The sequence below is a fragment of the Myxine glutinosa genome, chromosome 1, assembly GCF_964187855.1.
Source record: "Myxine glutinosa chromosome 1, kmMyxGlut1.1, whole genome shotgun sequence".
NCBI lineage: Eukaryota > Metazoa > Chordata > Myxini > Myxiniformes > Myxinidae > Myxine > Myxine glutinosa.
The window spans coordinates 358,829,258-358,848,855 of NC_136261.1; the positions used below are offsets into that span (position 1 = coordinate 358,829,258).

At 46.5% G+C, this 19,598-nt stretch overlaps 2 protein-coding genes and 1 long non-coding RNA gene across 8 annotated transcripts in view; 1 reads left to right on the plus strand and 2 right to left on the minus strand.

The window, feature by feature from the left end:
* NAMPT (nicotinamide phosphoribosyltransferase) overlaps positions 1–15,013 on the minus strand; it is a 95,879-nt gene extending 80,866 nt beyond the window's left edge. The window contains exons 1-2 of one of the 3 annotated variants that reach the window (XM_068099565.2): positions 14,820–15,013; positions 14,152–14,258 (exon numbers count right to left, since the gene is read on the minus strand). In XM_068099565.2, the coding sequence (XP_067955666.1) occupies positions 14,152–14,241 (90 nt within the window). In that variant the 5' untranslated portion in view covers positions 14,242–14,258; positions 14,820–15,013. The other 2 variants (XM_068099551.2, XM_068099571.2) reach the window with 2 other exon arrangements.
* LOC137414104 (uncharacterized) lies at positions 2,747–7,903 on the plus strand. Its single transcript, XR_010981821.2, has 2 exons — positions 2,747–3,054; positions 7,487–7,903. It is a non-coding gene; the product is annotated as an uncharacterized LOC137414104 (long non-coding RNA).
* LOC137414052 (cortactin-binding protein 2) overlaps positions 9,512–19,598 on the minus strand; it is an 81,654-nt gene continuing 71,567 nt past the window's right edge. For all 4 annotated transcript variants that reach the window (XM_068099516.2, XM_068099539.2, XM_078769967.1 and 1 more), the window contains exons 5-6: positions 18,400–19,598; positions 9,512–15,057 (exon numbers count right to left, since the gene is read on the minus strand). The exon at positions 18,400–19,598 is cut by the window's right edge and continues 16 nt beyond it. In XM_068099516.2, coding sequence (XP_067955617.2) covers positions 15,040–15,057; positions 18,400–19,598 — 1,217 coding nt within the window. In that variant the 3' untranslated portion in view covers positions 9,512–15,039. The remainder of the gene's footprint in view (positions 15,058–18,399) is intronic.

The window sequence follows — 19,598 nt, forward strand, 5'->3', positions numbered from 1 at the left end:
TATCTCCCTTCATTTACCTGGAGCACCATCTCCTTTCAGTTACCTGGAGCACCATCTCCTTTCAGTTACCTGGAGCACCATCTCCCTTCATTTACCTGGAGCACCATCGCCCTTCATTTACCTGGAGCACCATCTCCCTTCATTTACCTGGAGCACCATCTCCCTTCATTTACCTGGAGCACCATCTCCCTTCATTTACCTGGAGCACCATCGCCCTTCATTTAACCAGAGCACCATTTCCCTTCATTTAACCGGAGCACCATCTCCCTTCATTTACCTGGAGCACCATCTCCCTTCATTTACCTGGAGCACCATCTCCCTTCATTTACCTGGAGCACCATCTCCCTTAATTTACCTGGAGCACCCTCTCTTCTCATCTTTTACCTGGAGCACACTCTCTTCTCATCTCATTTACCTGGAGCATCCTCTCTGCTCTCATTTACCTGGATCATCCTCTCTACTCTCATTTACCTGGAGCACCCTCTCTTTTCTCGTCTCATTTACCTGGAGCACCCTCTCTTTTCTCATCTCATTTACCTGGAGCACCCTCTCTTCTCATCTTTTACCTGGAGCACACTCTCTTCTCATCTCATTTACCTGGAGCATCCTCTCTGCTCTCATTTACCTGGATCATCCTCTCTACTCTCATTTACCTGGAGCACCCTCTCTGCTCTCATTTACCTGGAGCATCCTCTCTTTTCTCGTCTCATTTACCTGGAGCATCCTCTCTGCTCTCATTTACCTGGATCACCCTCTATGCTCTCATTTACCTGGAGCAACCTCTCTGCTGTCATTTACCTGGAGCACTCTCTCTGCTCTCATTTACCTGGATCACCCTCTCTGCTCTCATTTACCTGGAGCACCCTCTCTGCTCTCATTTACCTGGAGCACCCTCTCTTTTCTCGTCTCATTTACCTGGAGCACCCTCTCTTTTCTCATCTCATTTACCTGGAGCACCCTCTCTGCTCTCATTTACCTGGAGCACCCTCTCTGCTGTCATTTACCTGGAGCACCCTCTCTGCTCTCATTTACCTGGAGCACCCTCTGTGCTCTCATTTACCTGGAGCACCCTCTCTGCTCTCATTTACCTGAAGCACCCTCTGTGCTCTCATTTACCTGGAGCACCCTCTGTGCTCTCATTTACCTGGAGCACCCACTGTGCTCTCGTTTACCTGGAGCACCCACTGTGCTCTCGTTTACCTGGAGCACCCTCTGTGCTCTCGTTTACCTGGAGCACCCACCCACTGTGCTCTCGTTTACCTGGAGCATCCTCTCTTTTCTCCTCTCATTTGCATGGAGCACCCTCTGTGCCCTCATTTACCTGGAGCACCCTCTCTTTTCTCCTCTCATTTGCATGGAGCACCCTCTCTGCTCTCATTTACCTGGAGCACCCTCTCTTTTCTCGTCTCATTACCAATACGTTTTAATTTTATTCTCTCCCACTTCCCGAATTCCCCGTTCCCTTTCCCCGGACATTATTTACCACAAATATGGAATATCGTACTTCCCATGAACAACGAAACCGTGCCGGTGCTTTACCTTGTACGAATCGGTTCCCAGAATGATGTTGAAATCCTCCATGGTGACCAGGTACCCGTGAAGCGTGCACGGCCCGTGACCTGAAACAGCGGACAGACACCGAGGGCGATAAACCGAGGGCGATAATGAGATCGAGGAGGGCGCGAAGTCCCGCTCAACAATGTAAATGAGCCGACATGGACGAAGGAGGAAATAGAGGATGCACGAGAAAGGTGACGTGAATAGGAAGGCAGAACCGAAACGGGTCACGGTCCACAGTTCGGGTCCGTTCGGGTCACAGCGCACCCTACCGGTCACACCCCCACGGTCTCCTGCACGAACGAGGCCTTTCGGCTAATGGTGCAGCGAGAGAAAGCCGAGCAGGCCCGGACCGGAGGACAACGTCTGTCGAGACCACGCCGAAGCCGGACATGGGGCACCACGTGACTACAAAAATGCCATGACGTCACTTACCGACGTCTGCGCGGCTACGCTCGATATCGGGACTTCCCGAACATGACGATCGTTCACGTTCAGCCGCCAGTAGTTTCGTTTCGGACCCTAATCCGACTACAAACTTCCCGACTGGTGTTTTGCAGGCAGCCGTTAAGCTGGCTGCCATAATCCATTGGTTGGCCGTGAAAGATCCCACGGTGTGTTGAAGAAGAAGAGTAGGCTAGCTATCGCCGGCATCCTGAATAAATTACTAATTCCTGCTCTAACCTATAATAAGGGCCACTGAATCAGAGGCACAGAGTCTCCCCTCGCTCGCAACTCAAACACAAACCGGTAAACGGAAACACGTGCTCCAAACGAGAGCAGAATATATTGAAGGTGTATTGCAGTATATTATTCAGCGCGGCTGCTTCCTCCTTTTGTGTTTTATTTTATTGCATTTATAATTAAACAATGATGAGAGGTTCTAGCAACATCCATCTTGGAGTCAATATATTTTAAATGTACGAACTGGCGGTGAAAGTGATAAATGAGAAAACTTGATAATATGAAGAAAATAGAGAACGTGAAAGGGAGAACCATATTTGCGTACGTAATACATGTATGGCCCATTGAAACGCTGTGGATGTGGCTCCATGACCCGACCCACCCTAATTTCAGATCTATTCATAGCGTACCACTGTGCGCTGCCATGTCCTTTCCGGGTCATTGTACCTTTCACAGAATAACACGGTCATCTTCTGAGGATGAAGAAGAGGCCCACCTTGGCGGATTATATAGTGACGTCACTTAACAGGACTGATCAGAGGGGGATCCAATCCAGGAAGGTTACAGTGGACAAAGCACGTGTAGCCAGCCCCTGGTTCTCCGATCCGCTCGAACAAATTGCTGCTGCCTCAGTCGAGTATCCTGCGTCGGCATGGCAACCCTTGGTAACGAAGAAACTGTTTCGGCAGAACCGACGCTCTGCGTAGAAAATTATTTGAAGAAGAAGAGGAAGTCTGCCTGTTCAAAAAGCGCCGGGTCCCGGATTCGGAGCAGCTGTAAAATGAAGACCTGGTCTCGCAGGTGGTGGTGCAGGTGAGTATTTATCTTCGGCGGTGGACAGGTAGACAAACGCACGGCATCATTTTGACGGAGGTAGACCAAGGTATGCTAACCGCCGTGGGAAGCTGACGTTTCGGGTTTAAAGTTAAACCCTCGTCGGAGCAATAGGAGCAATAGGAACAGGTGTAGGTTTGCTGACTCGGCACTCAAAGCGTGGTTGGTGTCAGGCGAGCCAGATAAAGGTAAATTGACTCTTAAAAATAAATATTGTGTACAGCGCACCGAGTACATGATTAAATGTTGATGTTACGTGATAAGGGACCACATGTGCTGCTTAAGTAAACAGTGAAAAATTAAATAACGTGAAAACAACTCTGGGGCACGATAAGGGATTGAGGGTTGGAGTTATGTTTGTTCGAACCATAAGCATCTGCTTACTGCTTGGTGGTTGGAAGAAGAGTATTCCCGGCTTGAAAAGAGGGGACCCAACGGGCTCAAGCCCCAGCCGAGACATCATCTTCCACTGGTACAGGCTGGACAACCACCTTCACGTCCATTGTGCAATGTGGTGTGTCCCATCCTTGCTCTATCTCGTCTTGCTACACCTGGTGTTGGCCGAATGGTTAGGGTGGCGGGCTTGGGATCCTAAGGTCCTGAGTTCGAATCTCGTTGAATTAACACCAGGTGGGGTTGACTCAGCCTGAACCATCCTTCCAAGGTGGCAAAATGAGTACCAGATAACTGGTTATAGAGAGTCATTGCATCAGCGGAAGACGCGCCCACAGATAAATGATGCAACCAGCAGCCATGTGTGCACATGAACCACCCACCTAACAGCTACTGCATCAACTAGCCCGTTTTCAGAGCTTGGTCTTTTCTATAACCTGGATTATTTTATTATTTATTTATCACCTCCGTCACCGAAGGTGGATGGAGGTTATGTTTTCACCCCTGCCTGTCTGTGAACAAGTTATCTCAAAGTTGTGGACGGATTCGGATGAAATTTGGCAGAGATGTAGCGGATGGGACAAGGACGAAATGATTCGATTTTGGTGAAGATCCGGATACTATAATTTTTAAAGTGATTCTTCACCATTGAGACATCGGGTGAAAACCAATAACGATATTTTTTAAACGTTATGGACGAGTTATGACAAAACTTGGTAGATGAATTGGTTAGGTGACAAGGACAAACCCATTAGATTTCGTTTCAGGTCCTAATCCAGATCTGGCCTATCAGGGGAATGCAAAAAGTCAACTGTTCAGCCTGGCAGAGGTATGTGCTCTACCGAGTGCCGTTCTAGTTTCATATGTATTATATTGCTCCAAAAATAACTTGGGGGTTAATTATGCGATAATTAGGCCCAATTACTGCTATGGTGTGCGCCCCCAGCGGGTAAGGGTCGAAGATTGGCCGAGCGAACCTGACACGATTGGCCACGCTGACCTCCCAAGCGATTCGTTTTGCAAGCACTTCAGAGCGAACCCCAAACTACCCGTCTAACGTATTACTTTGCCAATTCACTATGTGCTATGGAGCACGCTCATGATGATCACACACAAGTTCCCATTAAGGAAATGAGGGGGTGGAGCAGAAGAACACGACTGCAAAGCTGCGAACAGAACTGCAACAAATGGCGATAAATAAGATAACTCAGCGTGCTCATGGTACCACGATGGACCAGAGAGAGACAGAGAGAGAGACGGAGACGCTCCATGCGCAAAGCTCACTCGCTCACGCACACAGTGTTAGTCTTGGTTTGGGCCTATCCTTGTGGCGCCCTGCATGAATCCCCAACCGTGCTCCCCCCACAAAATCATGCAGTACCAGGAAAATCACAGTGCAGCAGGCAGGAACCATGAAGAGGAGAGAGCAGGCACACAAACCAACCCAGAAGCCAGAGTGAAGCAGGAACCAAATCAGGTAAGAGAACAACCACAGTGTGCAAGCTTAAGTAAAGTCCCAAGGAACATATCGGACGGCTTGCGGCATGCGCCCGTTGGCCGATGCGGCCATCAGGTGATGATCGATGGCACATGCAAATTGGCAGTGCAAGCCGGGGAATTTCCACACAACGTGTGCAGGCCGTTCTCCTCGAGCGTGTCAAATGTACATATATGGTGGTGTCTCTGCCCTGTCTCATGTCCTCACACTGACCCCACAATGGCCATGTATGGACAGATTACAATGGGGGTATGTCCAAGAATGCAGGGAGGGGAGTGGGTGGGAAGGAGAGGCAGGGCCTAGATCTTTTTAAAAGCATGCAAAAACACATAATTTTTGTATCCAAAGTCAAGGCTCATGAAAGAGCTAGAACACAGAAGAGATCAGGATGCAACAGAAAAAAAGGAACAGTAGAAAGAGGGAGAAACACCAACAGCAGGGCTGAGGGGCAAAATAGAGGGAGATGGACGATTAAGAGATATGTGGAAGAATGAGGGGTCGGATAGAATGCACAGGTTGTACAAGATGGATACAGAAGCAAATTCCCAGGAAGGAAAAGCTGAAAATTTAGAAAAAGATGGGGTTGGGGTGTGGGGTTAACAGGGGTAGAAAGGATCATGGTTTTTGGATGGGGGATGATCTGAGATGGTAGTGTTACAGATCCGTCACTTCGCCTTTGTTATTATATACTTGTAGAATATTTTTAGTTTCAGTTAATATTGTTACGAATTTGGTAGAGCAATATGTAGAGCAGAGTAGATCCGAGTAGGTAACATGCTTCGAGATGTCGCGATAAGGAACACTTCCTGTAATAAGTCATGTGTAGGCGTTTGTCTGGTTAAGATGTACGATTGTGAATCTACCAGGAGATTCGGGTGATAGTTCGTGTCGGGAATAATCGGTAGAGCCCTTGTATGTCTCACCTGGTAGTCAAACCTTTGTCCATTTTGGCACTGCAGACCACTTAAACATTAGTTAGGACCTTTAGTACAACACTAAATGACGCCCTTCCCCCTGACGACTTAGGAAGAAATCAGGCTGGAACACCGCCACAATTGGCCGCCACCATTTACACCTCCGAGAGGCCTACCCGCCTCGCATAGCACGTGCTGTGACCAAGGAATAGGAGGGACGGGAGTGAGAGTGGCGCAGTGGGCGTGCCCCTGGACGAGCCGGCAAGCCGGGGGAGGCTCTGATTGGCAGAGCAGTGTGCCAATGCGACGTCATCGGCCAGAGATATTAAAGGGGGCCGGACGCCATTTTCGGCAGTTGGGTTGGGTACAGCACGAGTTGAGAGAGGCAGTCCGGAGAGTTGGATCCTGAGTTGAGATCCTGAGTTGAGTTGAGAGAGGCAGTCCGGAGAGTTGGATCCCGAGTTGAGATCCTGAGTTGAGTTGAGTTCAGCACGAGTTGAGTGAGTACCGGACGCCTTTGCTGGCAGTTGGATCGAGAGTTCGTGTGCGCATTTCAAGCAGTTGAGTTGAGAGGGGAGTCCGGAGAGTTGGATCGAGTGAAGAGTTGAGTGCAGAGAGAGAGCCCGAGTTGCGTTGGCAGTTTGCAGTGCGCAGTTTGGCAGTGAGCAATTGAGAAGCGAGTTGGAAGGACGAGACGTGCAGTCACACCTGCGTTCTCCCCGTTCCTGTCTTTTCATGCTTTGTGTGGGGATTGACCTTGGGTGAAGCCGCTGGCCTGCATTGGGTGCTTTGGAGCTTGGTGCACGGACCTCGTGGGCGGCGAGAAGATCGGAGCTTGGAGCAAGGCCTCGTGGGTGCATCGGGGCCATGGTGGACAGCAGCCAAAGCCAACGACGAGACAGATAAGCCCGAGCTCCGCGTACACTGTACACGACGTGACGTGTTCTTTTTGTTAATTCATATTCCCTCATTTGTATTTGATATCTGTTGTGTGTGGGATCCCAAATTCGGCTTCTTATTAGAGTTATTATCGTGCTTTTCCTGTCCTTGCTTTTATTTGAATAAATCGTTGTATTATTTTCCTTTCCCATTCAAACCTGTGCCGCTTGAGTTAATTTCCTCTCACAGGACCGGAGCTACGCCGGCGTGCTGCAGTTAAGTGCATTCGCCGCAGCCTCCATTTCCCTTCTTCCTCCCGCGCGGCCATAGCCGAATCCGTGTTTGGATAGTTGCCTCCGAATAAGACCGTTAAGGCGATCCGCAACTGATGTTAATCGGTGTTGCACGACAATATTGTTGTTAAGATTTTTGTGTGAAATGGAGATGACTTTAGTAAAAGGTAAAAATAAATGTTTGTGAAGGGAAAAGGAAAATGCGGCAAAGGAACTGGAAGAGAAGAGAGAGGAGGAGACGGCCATGAGAGAGATACAGCCGTGCGTTGCATCGAGGCTGCCAGCGGACTTTTTTAAAATATTGGTCGCGAATGAGTTGAGGCTTCCCGTGAAAGGGATTGTTCGCGCCGTCCTATATTGCAATTGCAATTAAACCTGTGCCTCAGGTTTTATTACCAAGCGTGAGTTATTGTTGGCGGGTATCTCCATTACAGGTCGTTCCACCATTTTGTCCTCAAAGAGACGGTCCGCTTGGTGCATCTTGTGTTGTCACTGGGATTCCCATATCAACATCACCGTGTGGAGCGCCGATGGTTTACATATCGGCTCAATTCCCATAATCGACCTCTCACCTCGTAACTCCTCGTCCGCCGCCATGCCGATACCTGCCTGTTCTCGTCATTCTGCACGGCTTCAACCAGCGTGGGGATTCATGCACGGACTTTGGGGAATGTTACATTCCACTCACGTTTGGCGTCTTGTGAGTTTATTGCTTTGAGAGCATTGGGGGAATGATGGTACCATCATATGTATTGTTCATTTGATGCAAGTGATATTTTCATGGTACTTTCTTTTTTAGTGTTATTACTGTGTATGTGAGAGTTCTTAATACAATTACCTGTTTTGTTCTACATTTGCATTGGTGTGGTTTTACCATGGTTTATTAGAACACTCAAAATAACAAATCTTTCTGCCGTGTTCCCACTCGAAACTCTGAGGGGCACCGTGACCTGAGTTTGGGGAAGTAATACGTAAATATAGTGAACGCCTCGCTGTCTTGAAGACCTGGAGACAAGAATGAGATTGAATAGTATGTGGAAGATGGTACAACAAGTGGGGCCAAAAAGGAACGAATGAGTGGAGGTGCGGAGTGAGTCTGCATTTTGGGAGTTTCACCAAATGAGTGGGTTTCAGTCAGGTCAGTGTTTTGGGACCTGCCACTGGTAACATGTAACCCAGTGCTACCTGCCGCATGGTCGGGTTGTCGGCGACTAAACCAACTCCCCTCACTGGTTTTGCTTGTGGTAAGGACTGTGACACCCTGCCATGACTGAAAACAACACCTGACAAAAGGAGTGATGGCCAATCTAGTAAAGAGAAGATGTCTCCTAAAAAAAAAAACACCCATCCGGTTTGGACTGGTTCAATTCATACCAAAGTCTTTTAAAATGGTACATGCTGCTTCTGTGTTTGATGTTCAGAATTTAAAAGGATAGAGCACAGATAATCCGCTTTGGTTGGCATCCATGTGGAGGAGGAAACTGCGAAGCCATCACCATCTTGAGGAAATGCCCCACTGAGTACGGTGGGAAAAGGGGCATCATTGTGTCGCTGATACCCAGAGTATCGTATCCCAGGAAGTGACGGCACTTCCCCTAAGCTCAGTGGCTGTGTCAAGTGTTTGTGTGTGTGTGCGTGTGCGCATGAGCGTGTGCGTGTATCAGCTCCATTACGAGCCTCAGACCATGGCGTAAAAAAAAAGATAAAAAGGGCAGAGGTTGATGGTGAACCTAGTGCATCCTACAGATACCTGGAGAATGAGGGAGGGGAACAAAGTACAGAAAGAGCAGAGGGTGCAGGACCAGAAAAATGGGGTAGAAGACAGAAACCGCCAACCTGTCTGCATGGTAAAGTGATAGACCCATAGACTCAGCTTCACCCTGGGAGATGAATAGATTTAAAGAAAAAAAGTCATTGCACACACACCACAATCAACAGTCACTATTGGGGATTGCTATTTGTGGTGCTTGTACCTCCCCACCCCCCCAATCGCAAGCGGGGCCAAATATTCCCCATTATTCCCTGCTGCCCAGATTCATTAGGGAAGCACGGTCACGGTCAGAGTGCTGATCGGTCCCCATGGACCGGCCCTTTCCCTCTTGTGTCTCTGTCTCTCGTGGCCCTGACTTGGTGAATGCGGGGGTACACACACCATCCTGGATGTAGGGGATCTCTGGGTCGCTCCTGTCCTGGGAGATTGATCGGCTGGCACCGTGCCTGTTTGAGAGTTCGAGAGAACTGTCCGAGGCTATACAACAACAACGATCAACGACACTTGTGGACTGCATGTTGCTACGCAGGAGTTTATAGTTTAGGAAAAGAGTATCCAAATGAAAATTTTGGTGTTTGACTCTGTTACCACATCAAACATTTGAGTATTCATTTTTAGGGAAAATGTGCATCCGTGATGAATTCAATTGTCACAAAATAAATGCCTTGCTCAAAGAACAACAACACAATGCCATTCAAGATATTTAATGAACCGATGACTGGCCATGGAAGGTACAGTGAGCTAGTTGTTGAAGTTCAAAATGAAAACCTGAAACACTCCAATCATCAAAACATTTGCATGGCTCTGGATAACAGGAGTATGAGTACAGTAGTTTAAAAACAATGTCAGGCAGCCAAGGAACACAAGCATAGCTCTATATCCTCAAAGTTAATTTTGGCTTTACAGGCCACACCTGATGTGTAACGCACAAAACTGGAGGGAATACCGTTACATCTGAGCTGACGGTGATGCGTGAGATTTCACAGCCAAACTACACATTCAGGTTGAGGCAAAGAGGGGAAACCGTGTGCAATTCAAACAGAGCCAAAGGTTTTCAACAATCAGGCAAGGCTTAGGTCTGACGTTTCGACCACCGAGAGGTCTTCATCCAGGACTGTGCAGACATCATGTGCCAAGCGTTAAGTGACCTCTCAAGGGCCCAGCCGGAGGAATGAGGTAACTGTAATCTGCAGGTGGTGAGACCCAACCCAACCTCGTTTATGATGTCTGTTTTGCGTCAGGTGGTGATCGTCATTTTCATCAAATTGGGTCTCACCATGTGCATATTGCTGTCACATGATGCCCCACCCACCCTCAACTCACCCCTCTTTCCTTGGGAGGTCACTTAACACCAGCCACACGATCCTGGATGAAGACCACTCTGTGGTCGAATCGCCGGGGATGAGGCTTGCCTGCTGGACAGCGACATGTTTGTGGTCACCTTCATACATTTTCAAATATGGATCTAATCTTCTCAACGATGACATGTTTTCAGAAAAGCACAAATAATACCAGTTCACAAAACAATAATCAATGCTAAAAGATGAGTTAATCGAGATTATTGGGTTTTTTTCAAGAAATCAAAACTTTTGGTTGTGCGGACATTCTTTCTAACAGAACGCAATCACAGCAAATCTCCAAAATGGCGATCGGAAATTGGGATTTTCTAATAGCCCTCTTTTCGCTGAATTTCCTCATCTACAATAATAATTTTATTTATTTATTATTGTTTAAGCCTTGTATGAACATCCGATTCCAAATTCCGTAAGTTATAATTTTAACCATTTCCGTTATTTTATGAAGTGCTTTTCAATTCAGGGTTTCACGGCCTATCGACAAGGCGCGAATACTGACCGTGTATTACGAGTACGTCGATAACAGTGTCTGCACAGCTCAGCGGTACGAATGGTACCACAAGAAGAAAGAATTGTGCATTAACCGCCACATGTCCTTCTGTGGTCCTTCATACCTCATTCTGATCCAAATCAATCTCCCGGAGACCTTGTATAGTTCTATCGAAAACATTCCATTCAAACGATGCCTCAGCAATCCGTACAGTGTTCCGTTTGCAGCAAAAAAACTAGACAAGAGAAGCTCTTCCAGCAGCAGACGACGAGTCTACGACGTTGCTCGAAGATTACGTCACTTGCTGATGTTAAATGTTGTCTTCCCTTTCCAGTTGTCGTACGATAAATCAAAAGTGCACAAAACAATCAGAATCTCCACATCCCAGGCATAAAAAAAGTCATCAGAAACCAAGATAGCAATTTCCAAGAATGACAAATCAACGGGTAACAAAAATATGACAGTTTTCCTTCAGTTATATTAAATTATTTAACATATTTACAAACCCAAAACCACCGTTTTGCGTCCCAAGCACGTGGCAAGTCACGGCATTGGCGATCCTTCATTAATTAGCGTAATCAAAAGTGATCAAGTAAATACGAATGTAAACTTTCTCTCCAAGGAGTGTGCTGCTGGTAGTGAATGGAAAACGTGTGGTACACCGATACCACACCAATACCAAACAACGAGCCTCACTTACCAAATACCGATACCGAATAGCAAGTGTGGTGTGATACCGATGCACCGATAGGCCTCACTTGTACTAACGCGGGGGTTAAAAAAAAAAAAAAAACAATAATAATAATATTGATAATTGTAATCATCATCCCATGAAGCTGGATGAGAAACTTTTCTTGAAAGCAAAACAAAAGCAGGTGCGTTCAGTGCACAACGGACGCATCATTCTGGAATTTCCGGCTCTTAAATATCCTGAAACACCTGCCAGACTTTGAGGTCAAACTTCTTCACTGCGCCTTACGATTCGGGCAATTCAAAATCGCTCCGGAATGGAAGGCGAGTATGACAATGCCAGAACAAAAAACAAAAGAACAAAACCAAACTGATATGAAGAAGCTGAACCTCTCAAACGCCTTTTCAAGGTGACCAGAGAATTTCTATCTCGTATCAAGTTTCATAATGGCGCTTGAGAAGTAATGTATAACTACGGTACAATTTCATAAAATGGAGATACAAACGTTGAAGAAAACATGACTTAAAATAGCAATTGTAGACCAATACGATGCTCGCTGCTCAGCTGAACTTTGTGGACATGTGACCTACCCTATAGAAAGTGAAGTTCTGTAAAGCCATGTTTCCATATACAGTTAGTGGACAAAAAAATGGAAACACCTGGGTAAATGAAGGACACAAAGTAAATTGAAAGCAATGGCTTCCATACAGGTGTGGCCCATGTGTTAATTAAGCATAAAACATCCCCGCATGCTTAGGGTCATGTATAAAATGCTGCACAGGTCTGTTTGCTTATAATTATGGCTAAAATAGCTGCAAGAGGAGACTTCAGTGCCTTCGAAAGAGGGGTGATTGTTGAGGCGTGTTTGGCAGATGCTCCAGTGACAGACAGCTCAATTTGCTGAAATTTCACTAAAGTGTCCAAGGTGGTCAGCATGGAACTCCGTTGTTCGAAGATTTTCCAAGTGTCTGTGGTTGGTTTCACGGGTACTCCAGCAGATGGTTTCAGCATCAATAAAAAGGGAAAGACATCATCAGCAAAGGGCAACAGAAGTACACACTCCAGGATCGTGATATCCGTGCATTAATTTGAAGTGCAAGGAAAAGCAGGTGTAGATCAATTGACTGTAAATTTCAACCTGTGGCACAAGCGGCCAGTTTCAAAAACAGTCGGCCGAGAACTCCACAGAGCGGAATACCGTAGTCGGGTTACAATGCACAAACCGATCATCACACCTGGCAACGCACGCTTACAAGTCCGGTGGTGCAAAGAGCAGTGTATAAATGTTATATGATCAAATGAATCATCCTTCACCATGTTCTCGACAAACGAGTGCACGTGTGGCACCATCCTCAAGAACTCTACAACCCTGAGTGCTTGATTCCAACAGTGAAGGGTTCTGGTGGTTCTGTAATGTTGTGGGTCCCATTTTCCTGGCATGGTTTGGGTGCAGTCATTCCCTTAGAAGGCAAGGTCAATGCCAATCACTACTTAATGGTACTGAGTGACAATCTTCATGCCATGTTGCAGCATTTCTTTCCTGCTGGGAGAGGTGTTTTCCAGGATGACAATGCCCCCATCCACAGAGCATGTGTGGCCAGTCAATGGTTTGATGAACATGACACTGATCAAACATAAGACCAAATACTGCATTGGTGTAATCAGAAAGAACCAGAATAAGCAAAGAGCAAAGATGGATTCATCAGGAGGAACCTGGATTGGATTCATCAGGAGGAACCTGGATTGGATTCATCAGGAGGAACCTGGAATGGATTCATCAGGAGGAACCTGGATTGGATTCATCAGGAGGAACCTGGATTGGATTAATCAGGAGGAACCTGGATTGGATTCATCAGGAGGAACCTGGATTTGATTCATCAGGAGGAACCTGGATTGGATTCATCAGGAGGAACCTGGATTGGATTCATCAGGAGGAACCTGGATTGGATTCATCAGGAGGAACCTGGATTGGATTCATCAGGAGGAACCTGGATTGGATTCATCAGGAGGAACCTGGATTGGATTCATCAGGAGGAACCTGGATTGGATTCATCAGGAGGAACCTGAATTGGATTTGCATTTCAGCTGCTACTCCACTACCCTCAAAACCCCATCCAGGTGCAGCCAAGGAAGCCTCACAGAAAAATTTCTGCAAGAATTCTCTTCTCCGAGACAAATAGATAAAGAAAGAGAAATAAAAAGTAAAAGCTCAAACAAAGGAAACAGAATTACAATGAATAAAGACAAATGTGAAAAAGTAGAAAGAAGTCTGAAGGAAACAAAGAACATCTTTGCCCCGACATGATGTTATCCATATGTCATGGTCTTCTCAGTCACCAGATCTGAAGCCAATCAGGCATTTTTGAGAGATTCAGGAACGACGCCTGAGACAGTGTTTTCCACCTCCATCAAACAGGTGTAAGTTGATTGACTTTCTCGCGGAAGAATGGTGCCACATCCCTCCTGCAGAATTCTATGCCACGGCTCATACAGGCCGTACGTGGCAGCTCAACGTCCGATTAAGTGACTTTACATTGGTGTTTGCATTTTTTTGGTCCACTACCCGTATGTGTGTGTGTGTGTGTGTGTGTGTGTGTGCACTTATCAGCTATTCGAGCAAAGCACCGAGCTCACACTTGGCACAAATGTACAGCATGTTTTCGAGGAAGAATCATGCAGGTTTACGTTTCTTTTCAAACATCTCATATAAATAGTTTTAGCATAAGTTTTACAGTGTGTACATTTGTTCCCATTTCAGTGTTTGTTCCCACATGTAAAGTAGGAAAGTTTACCCGTCCATACGAAGTGCCTTCTGGGACGTACTGCACAAAGCCTACCCCGACCGGGTTAGGGTTCGGAGGGAATCCTCGGTGAAAGGTCATTTGGTTCAGCGATCGTTCTGATCAGGATTTGTAAAAACAAACAAACAATAAAAAGAACATTTGTTTCATTACAGCATTAAAAAAACGAAAACCAATAACTTATAGAAGTACAAATAATCTAAACAATTGGATATTCTACATAAATGTTACGAGAAGGATGTCTGAACAAACGTAAGACAAAATTTTCCCGTCGTGTATACTTTGTACATTATATAACAAGATTACACACAAAGTTTGATCATTTTTCTTAAAGCAAACTTGGCTTTTAAATTATGTTACTGCACCTCAAGAGTTTGATGCAAACTATAGCATGGCCTCTTTGGAAAAAAAAACATCACAATCAGGAAAATGACTACAGTTTTTACAAATACCATCATGTGAATATCCCTTCTCCCCATTCCCTACTGTCCTGAACAAACTTCAAAATAAAAGGCAGTTGCAATTCCCCCTGGAAATTTGAAAAAAAATCAGGATAAAAAGGGGAAAAAAATGTTTAAACCGAGTACAAAGTTTATAAACAGGCCTTTCCGATTCGATACAATGGTCTTGTTGTGCAACATAGCTCTGGATGCTCTAACCGTAGCCGTTTGGCCTTTGAAGCGCATGGAAGAAGATAAGACGGGAGTGCAGGCGATATCAATCATATTCGAGTTGCCGAGAGTCCGCTGCAGCCACCAGTGCCATCGGTCCGTTCATGGGGTGGTTGTCACAGGAGCCTTTCTTTTTAACGAGGCTCACGGGGTGACAGGACCATCCTGACATGGCACTCGTCTGTCCCACAAATGGTGGTCTGGATGGCTATGTTGATGGGTTGGTCTGGTTCAATCGGACATACAAAGCACATATGGAGAGGTGAGTTAGGGAAAATGCCAAATTTGACAAACATCAGTATGTCTAATCACATACAAACCCCGAGCTAGAATGTTACAAACTGCCTAGGCCCCCTCTGCAATCCACCATTTTGGCTTACGGCCCTCAAATATGTATAAACGGACACGTATCTGGAGGCAGGAGAGTGGCAGAGCATGACACGCATCAGAAATGTCTAAATAATTTATGCACACCTGGAACCACCTATGCCTGAGTTCCCCTTCCCGACTCGTGGTTAACTCCCGATCCCGCTCACAAATGCCCATTCTGAATTTCACTTGCACCATCCCCATTTTCTATTGCAAGATAGGGGTTTGACGTGTAATTAACATGTAAGGAAAGATCACACGATTTGAAGAATCCTTTCAAACGCCAGCCAGCATAACAGCCAGTTGTAGGACAATTTTGGAGATCCAAATATTGTCAAAAACATCTTCGAAAATCATTCTCGATTATACGTATTGCCGAATTGATGCCAAGACGATACTGATTGAATCTTGGCCTCCAGCAGGTATAATCTCACTATAATTCACCAAATGTCCGTCTGTCTGTCTGTCTGTCTGTCTGTTCCCAGGTACCGCAAAAACAGCTGAACCGATCGCAACAAAATTTTCGGTGGGTAATCCTGGGACCCCCTGGAGTAAATTAGGTTATATTGTTTTTTCCAATTTTCCAGTTTTTCCAAACACGATGGAATAATACTTACCGATATGAACAGTGATGTGGCTTTTATTGAAATTCTACAAATAGTTTAGATTTTGATGATTTGCGTGTGATATGATTTAACGGATGTTCATATAAATCGTTTAAAATAAAAAAGGCTTCAATTTCTGATATTTTGCCTTTTCATTTGGGCCTCCCAATTGAAGCCCCGCCCATAGGGCGGGTACCGTTGCTAGTTTGAAAAATAGACACTTGTAACAGGCTAATGGCTGGGTGGGCAAAGCAGCACAAAATAAGCTCGGAGCAAGCCTCTAAGATGTTGGAGCCTTTAAATGTTGTATGAATAAAAAATAAATAAAAACCACCTTTAGAGGCCATTTTTCCCCGCAAGCGGGGGTTGGCCTTTTTCGGGAACTGTGGTTGTTGTTGTTTTTCGGTCCCCTTTTTGAAGCAATGTTTTACGGCCGGATGCCCTTCCTGACGCCAACCCTTTTTGCCGCCTTTAACGACAAGCAGGGAATTACCAGTGAACTGGTACTCAATTAGCCGACCTCGGAAGGATGACAGGCTGAGTCAACCCCCCTGGCGTTAATTCAGCGATTGACCGGGATTCGAACCCAGGATCCTAGGATCCTAAGCCTGCATGTATGAATGCCAATGACAAATTTCATTTGCAGGAAGCAAGTCAATAATCACTTGTTTTCGCATCTAGAATGGGGAAGGGGCAAGAGGTTAGGGAGTGTGGGGCAAAAAAAAAAAAAAAAAAAAAAAAAAAAGCACCACAGTGGCGTTCGGCAGAGTTTTTCAAGAATGGAAAAAAGTTTGGAAAGAAGCAGGTGCAACAAACACACAGGGAACAATCAGGCACAAAGTAAGCTTAAAAAGGGAGGAAGACCCAAAACCTCAAAAAAGGGAGGGGGACTCAAAACCTCAAAAAAGGGAGGGGGACTCAAAACCTCAAAAAAGGGAGGGGGACTCAAAACCTCAAAAAAGGGAGGGGGACTCAAAACCTCAAAAAAGGGAGGGGGACTCAAAACCTCAAAAAAGGGAGGGGGACTCAAAACCTCAAAAAAGGGAGGGGGACTCAAAACCTCAAAAAAGGGAGGGGGACTCAAAACCTCAAAAAAGGGAGGGGGACTCAAAACCTCAAAAAAGGGAGGGGGACTCAAAACCTCAAAAAAGGGAGGGGGACTCAAAACCTCAAAAAAGGGAGGGGGACTCAAAACCTCAAAAAAGGGAGGGGGACTCAAAACCTCAAAAAAGGGAGGGGGACTCAAAACCTCAAAAAAGGGAGGGGGACTCAAAACCTCAAAAAAGGGAGGGGGACTCAAAACCTCAAAAAAGGGAGGGGGACTCAAAACCTCAAAAAAGGGAGGGGGACTCAAAACCTCAAAAAAGGGAGGGGGACTCAAAACCTCAAAAAAGGGAGGGGGACTCAAAACCTCAAAAAAGGGAGGGGGACTCAAAACCTCAAAAAAGGGAGGGGGACTCAAAACCTCAAAAAAGGGAGGGGGACTCAAAACCTCAAAAAAGGGAGGGGGACTCAAAACCTCAAAAAAGGGAGGGGGACTCAAAACCTCAAAAAAGGGACGGGGACTCAAAACCTCAAAAAAGGGACGGGGACTCAAAACCTCAAAAAAAGGGACGGGGACTCAAAACCTCAAAAAAGGGAGGGGGACTCAAAACCTCAAAAAAGGGAGGGGGACTCAAAACCCCCAAAAAGGGAGGGGGGACTCAAAACCTCAAAAAGGGGGGGGGGGGGGACTCAAAACCTCAAAAAAGGGAGAGGGACTCAAAACCTCAAAAAAGGGACGGGGACTCAAAACCTCAAAAAACAGGAGGACTCAAAACCTCAAAAAAGGGACGGGGACTCAAAACCTCAAAATAGGGACGGGGTCTCAAAACCTCAAAAAAAGGACGGGGACTCAAAACGTAAATAAAAGGGACGGGGACACAAAACCTCAAAAAAGGAGGACGACTCAAAACCTCTAAAAAAGGACCAGCTCTCAAAAACTCTAAAAGGGAGGGGGTCTCAAAAACTCTAAAAAGGGAGGGGTGAAAGACATAGGTGATCATCCAATAATTATTGATCGGTACATTGGCAACTACGTAACAAACAGCTCTCCAACTATACTTGTATGGTGTATTACATAGTGTGCAATACAGGTATTACAGTATCAAATGCTCACTGTTGTAGTACCAGGAAGCAAGTTCCATACTGGCTATTGCCACACGGATCCTGACCAACAGCATGTGCCTGGCACACAGCATCCTGTCTGTGGTCCACAAACACATCTAGAGAGGTCTCCCTTGCTCTATGCACAGACTGCTAAAAGTAAATACTTCCGCTTGCCCTCCCCACCCATGTCCCCCTCTTTGGCAGTGCACTCCAGACTTAGCTCTGCTGGAACCATCGTAGCACGCTCAGGCAGTAGTGGCAGAATGCGACATATTTTACACAAACTGTGTTTGGTCATGCCCCTGACATGCTTGCGACGATAATGAGAATAAGAAATGTCGGAATTCCCAATAAGGTAGTCTGAGAGGTTTTCCAAGGGGCCAAAACTGCCAAACGGCGTTTTTTTGGAAAACGGCCAAAAAACAACCTTGGAGCAGCACACCTACCTCATATATTGTTGTCGTTGGACGCACGCTTGAAGACTCCAAATTCGCTCCTTCCGTGCTCGACATGGTGGCTGAGCTGCTTTCTTCATCTGCGGGGTTGGAGTTCGAATCCAGCATGCCCCTGTGAGATGGCATCCCAAGGGAAGGCTTCTTGGGTGGAACTGGTGGAGGTGCACCTCGCGGGGATAGCGGCGAGCGGGGCATGCCGTGTGCCATTCTGCTGACTATCGGAGGGTGCAGCGCAGCTTCTTCTGGAGAGCCGTGCACCTCACCATCTGTGCTTGGAGGTGGTGATGAAGTGCTGATGTTGGCAATTGTGTGCCCCCGAGTATACCTCGTGATAGCATGGCTGATAGCATTGCGAGCCTGGGTTTTGGCTTGAGTCAAGTCCTGACTATTGCTTGGTAGGCCTTCTGACTGGAACCTTTGTTTTGCTGCTTGAAATCGCAAACCAATTAATGGTGGTGACCGCAGTGGTTGGCCATGTAATCCATGCAAATCGAGGTCAGGCACAGCTCTAGCATTGTTCCTGTTCTCATCTGTCCAAGGGGGACTACTACAGAGTGGAGGTGAAGTTAGAGCAGCTCCATTAACTTGTAGTGGTTGTCTCAACACCTCTGTTGTACCCTCTGAAGCCAAACTATCCATAAACATAGCATGTGGGGACCAATCATTCGTTTTTCCATTGCAGCTGGGACTGGAAGGTGCAATGGAGCCGACTGCCGGAGAATCGAGCACGTCGTTCTCTCTGTCTCGGCCAACTCCTACAGAAATTAATCTCGGATGCTCCGTCTCTACAGCTACAGACACTCTACATGTTTTCCAAGAGGCAGAGGCACAAGGCTCATCCGGACCCACTGCAGTCGATACCAGCATCGGTCTCGCATCGGGCACTGGCCTCTGGATCTCCAAGCATGATGCTTTTTCACTCTGCTCATTGCAAGCCTGTTCCACAGTTGTGGTATCTGCTTGAACCCCTTCATTGGACTGAGAAAGGTTGCCACCCATCCGTAAGTTGCTCACATCATTTTGATGCTCACTTATGGCCTCGGAGGTCGTCTCAGCATCATCAGACGGCTGCTCTGTGAGAGATTCGTTCTCATGCAGGAGCAGCAGAACAAGGTTTCGCATTCGGGCCTTCTCAGCTTTGAGCTCGGTGGCCAGGCGTCGAGCCTCTCGTTCCATTCGGCGAGCATGGT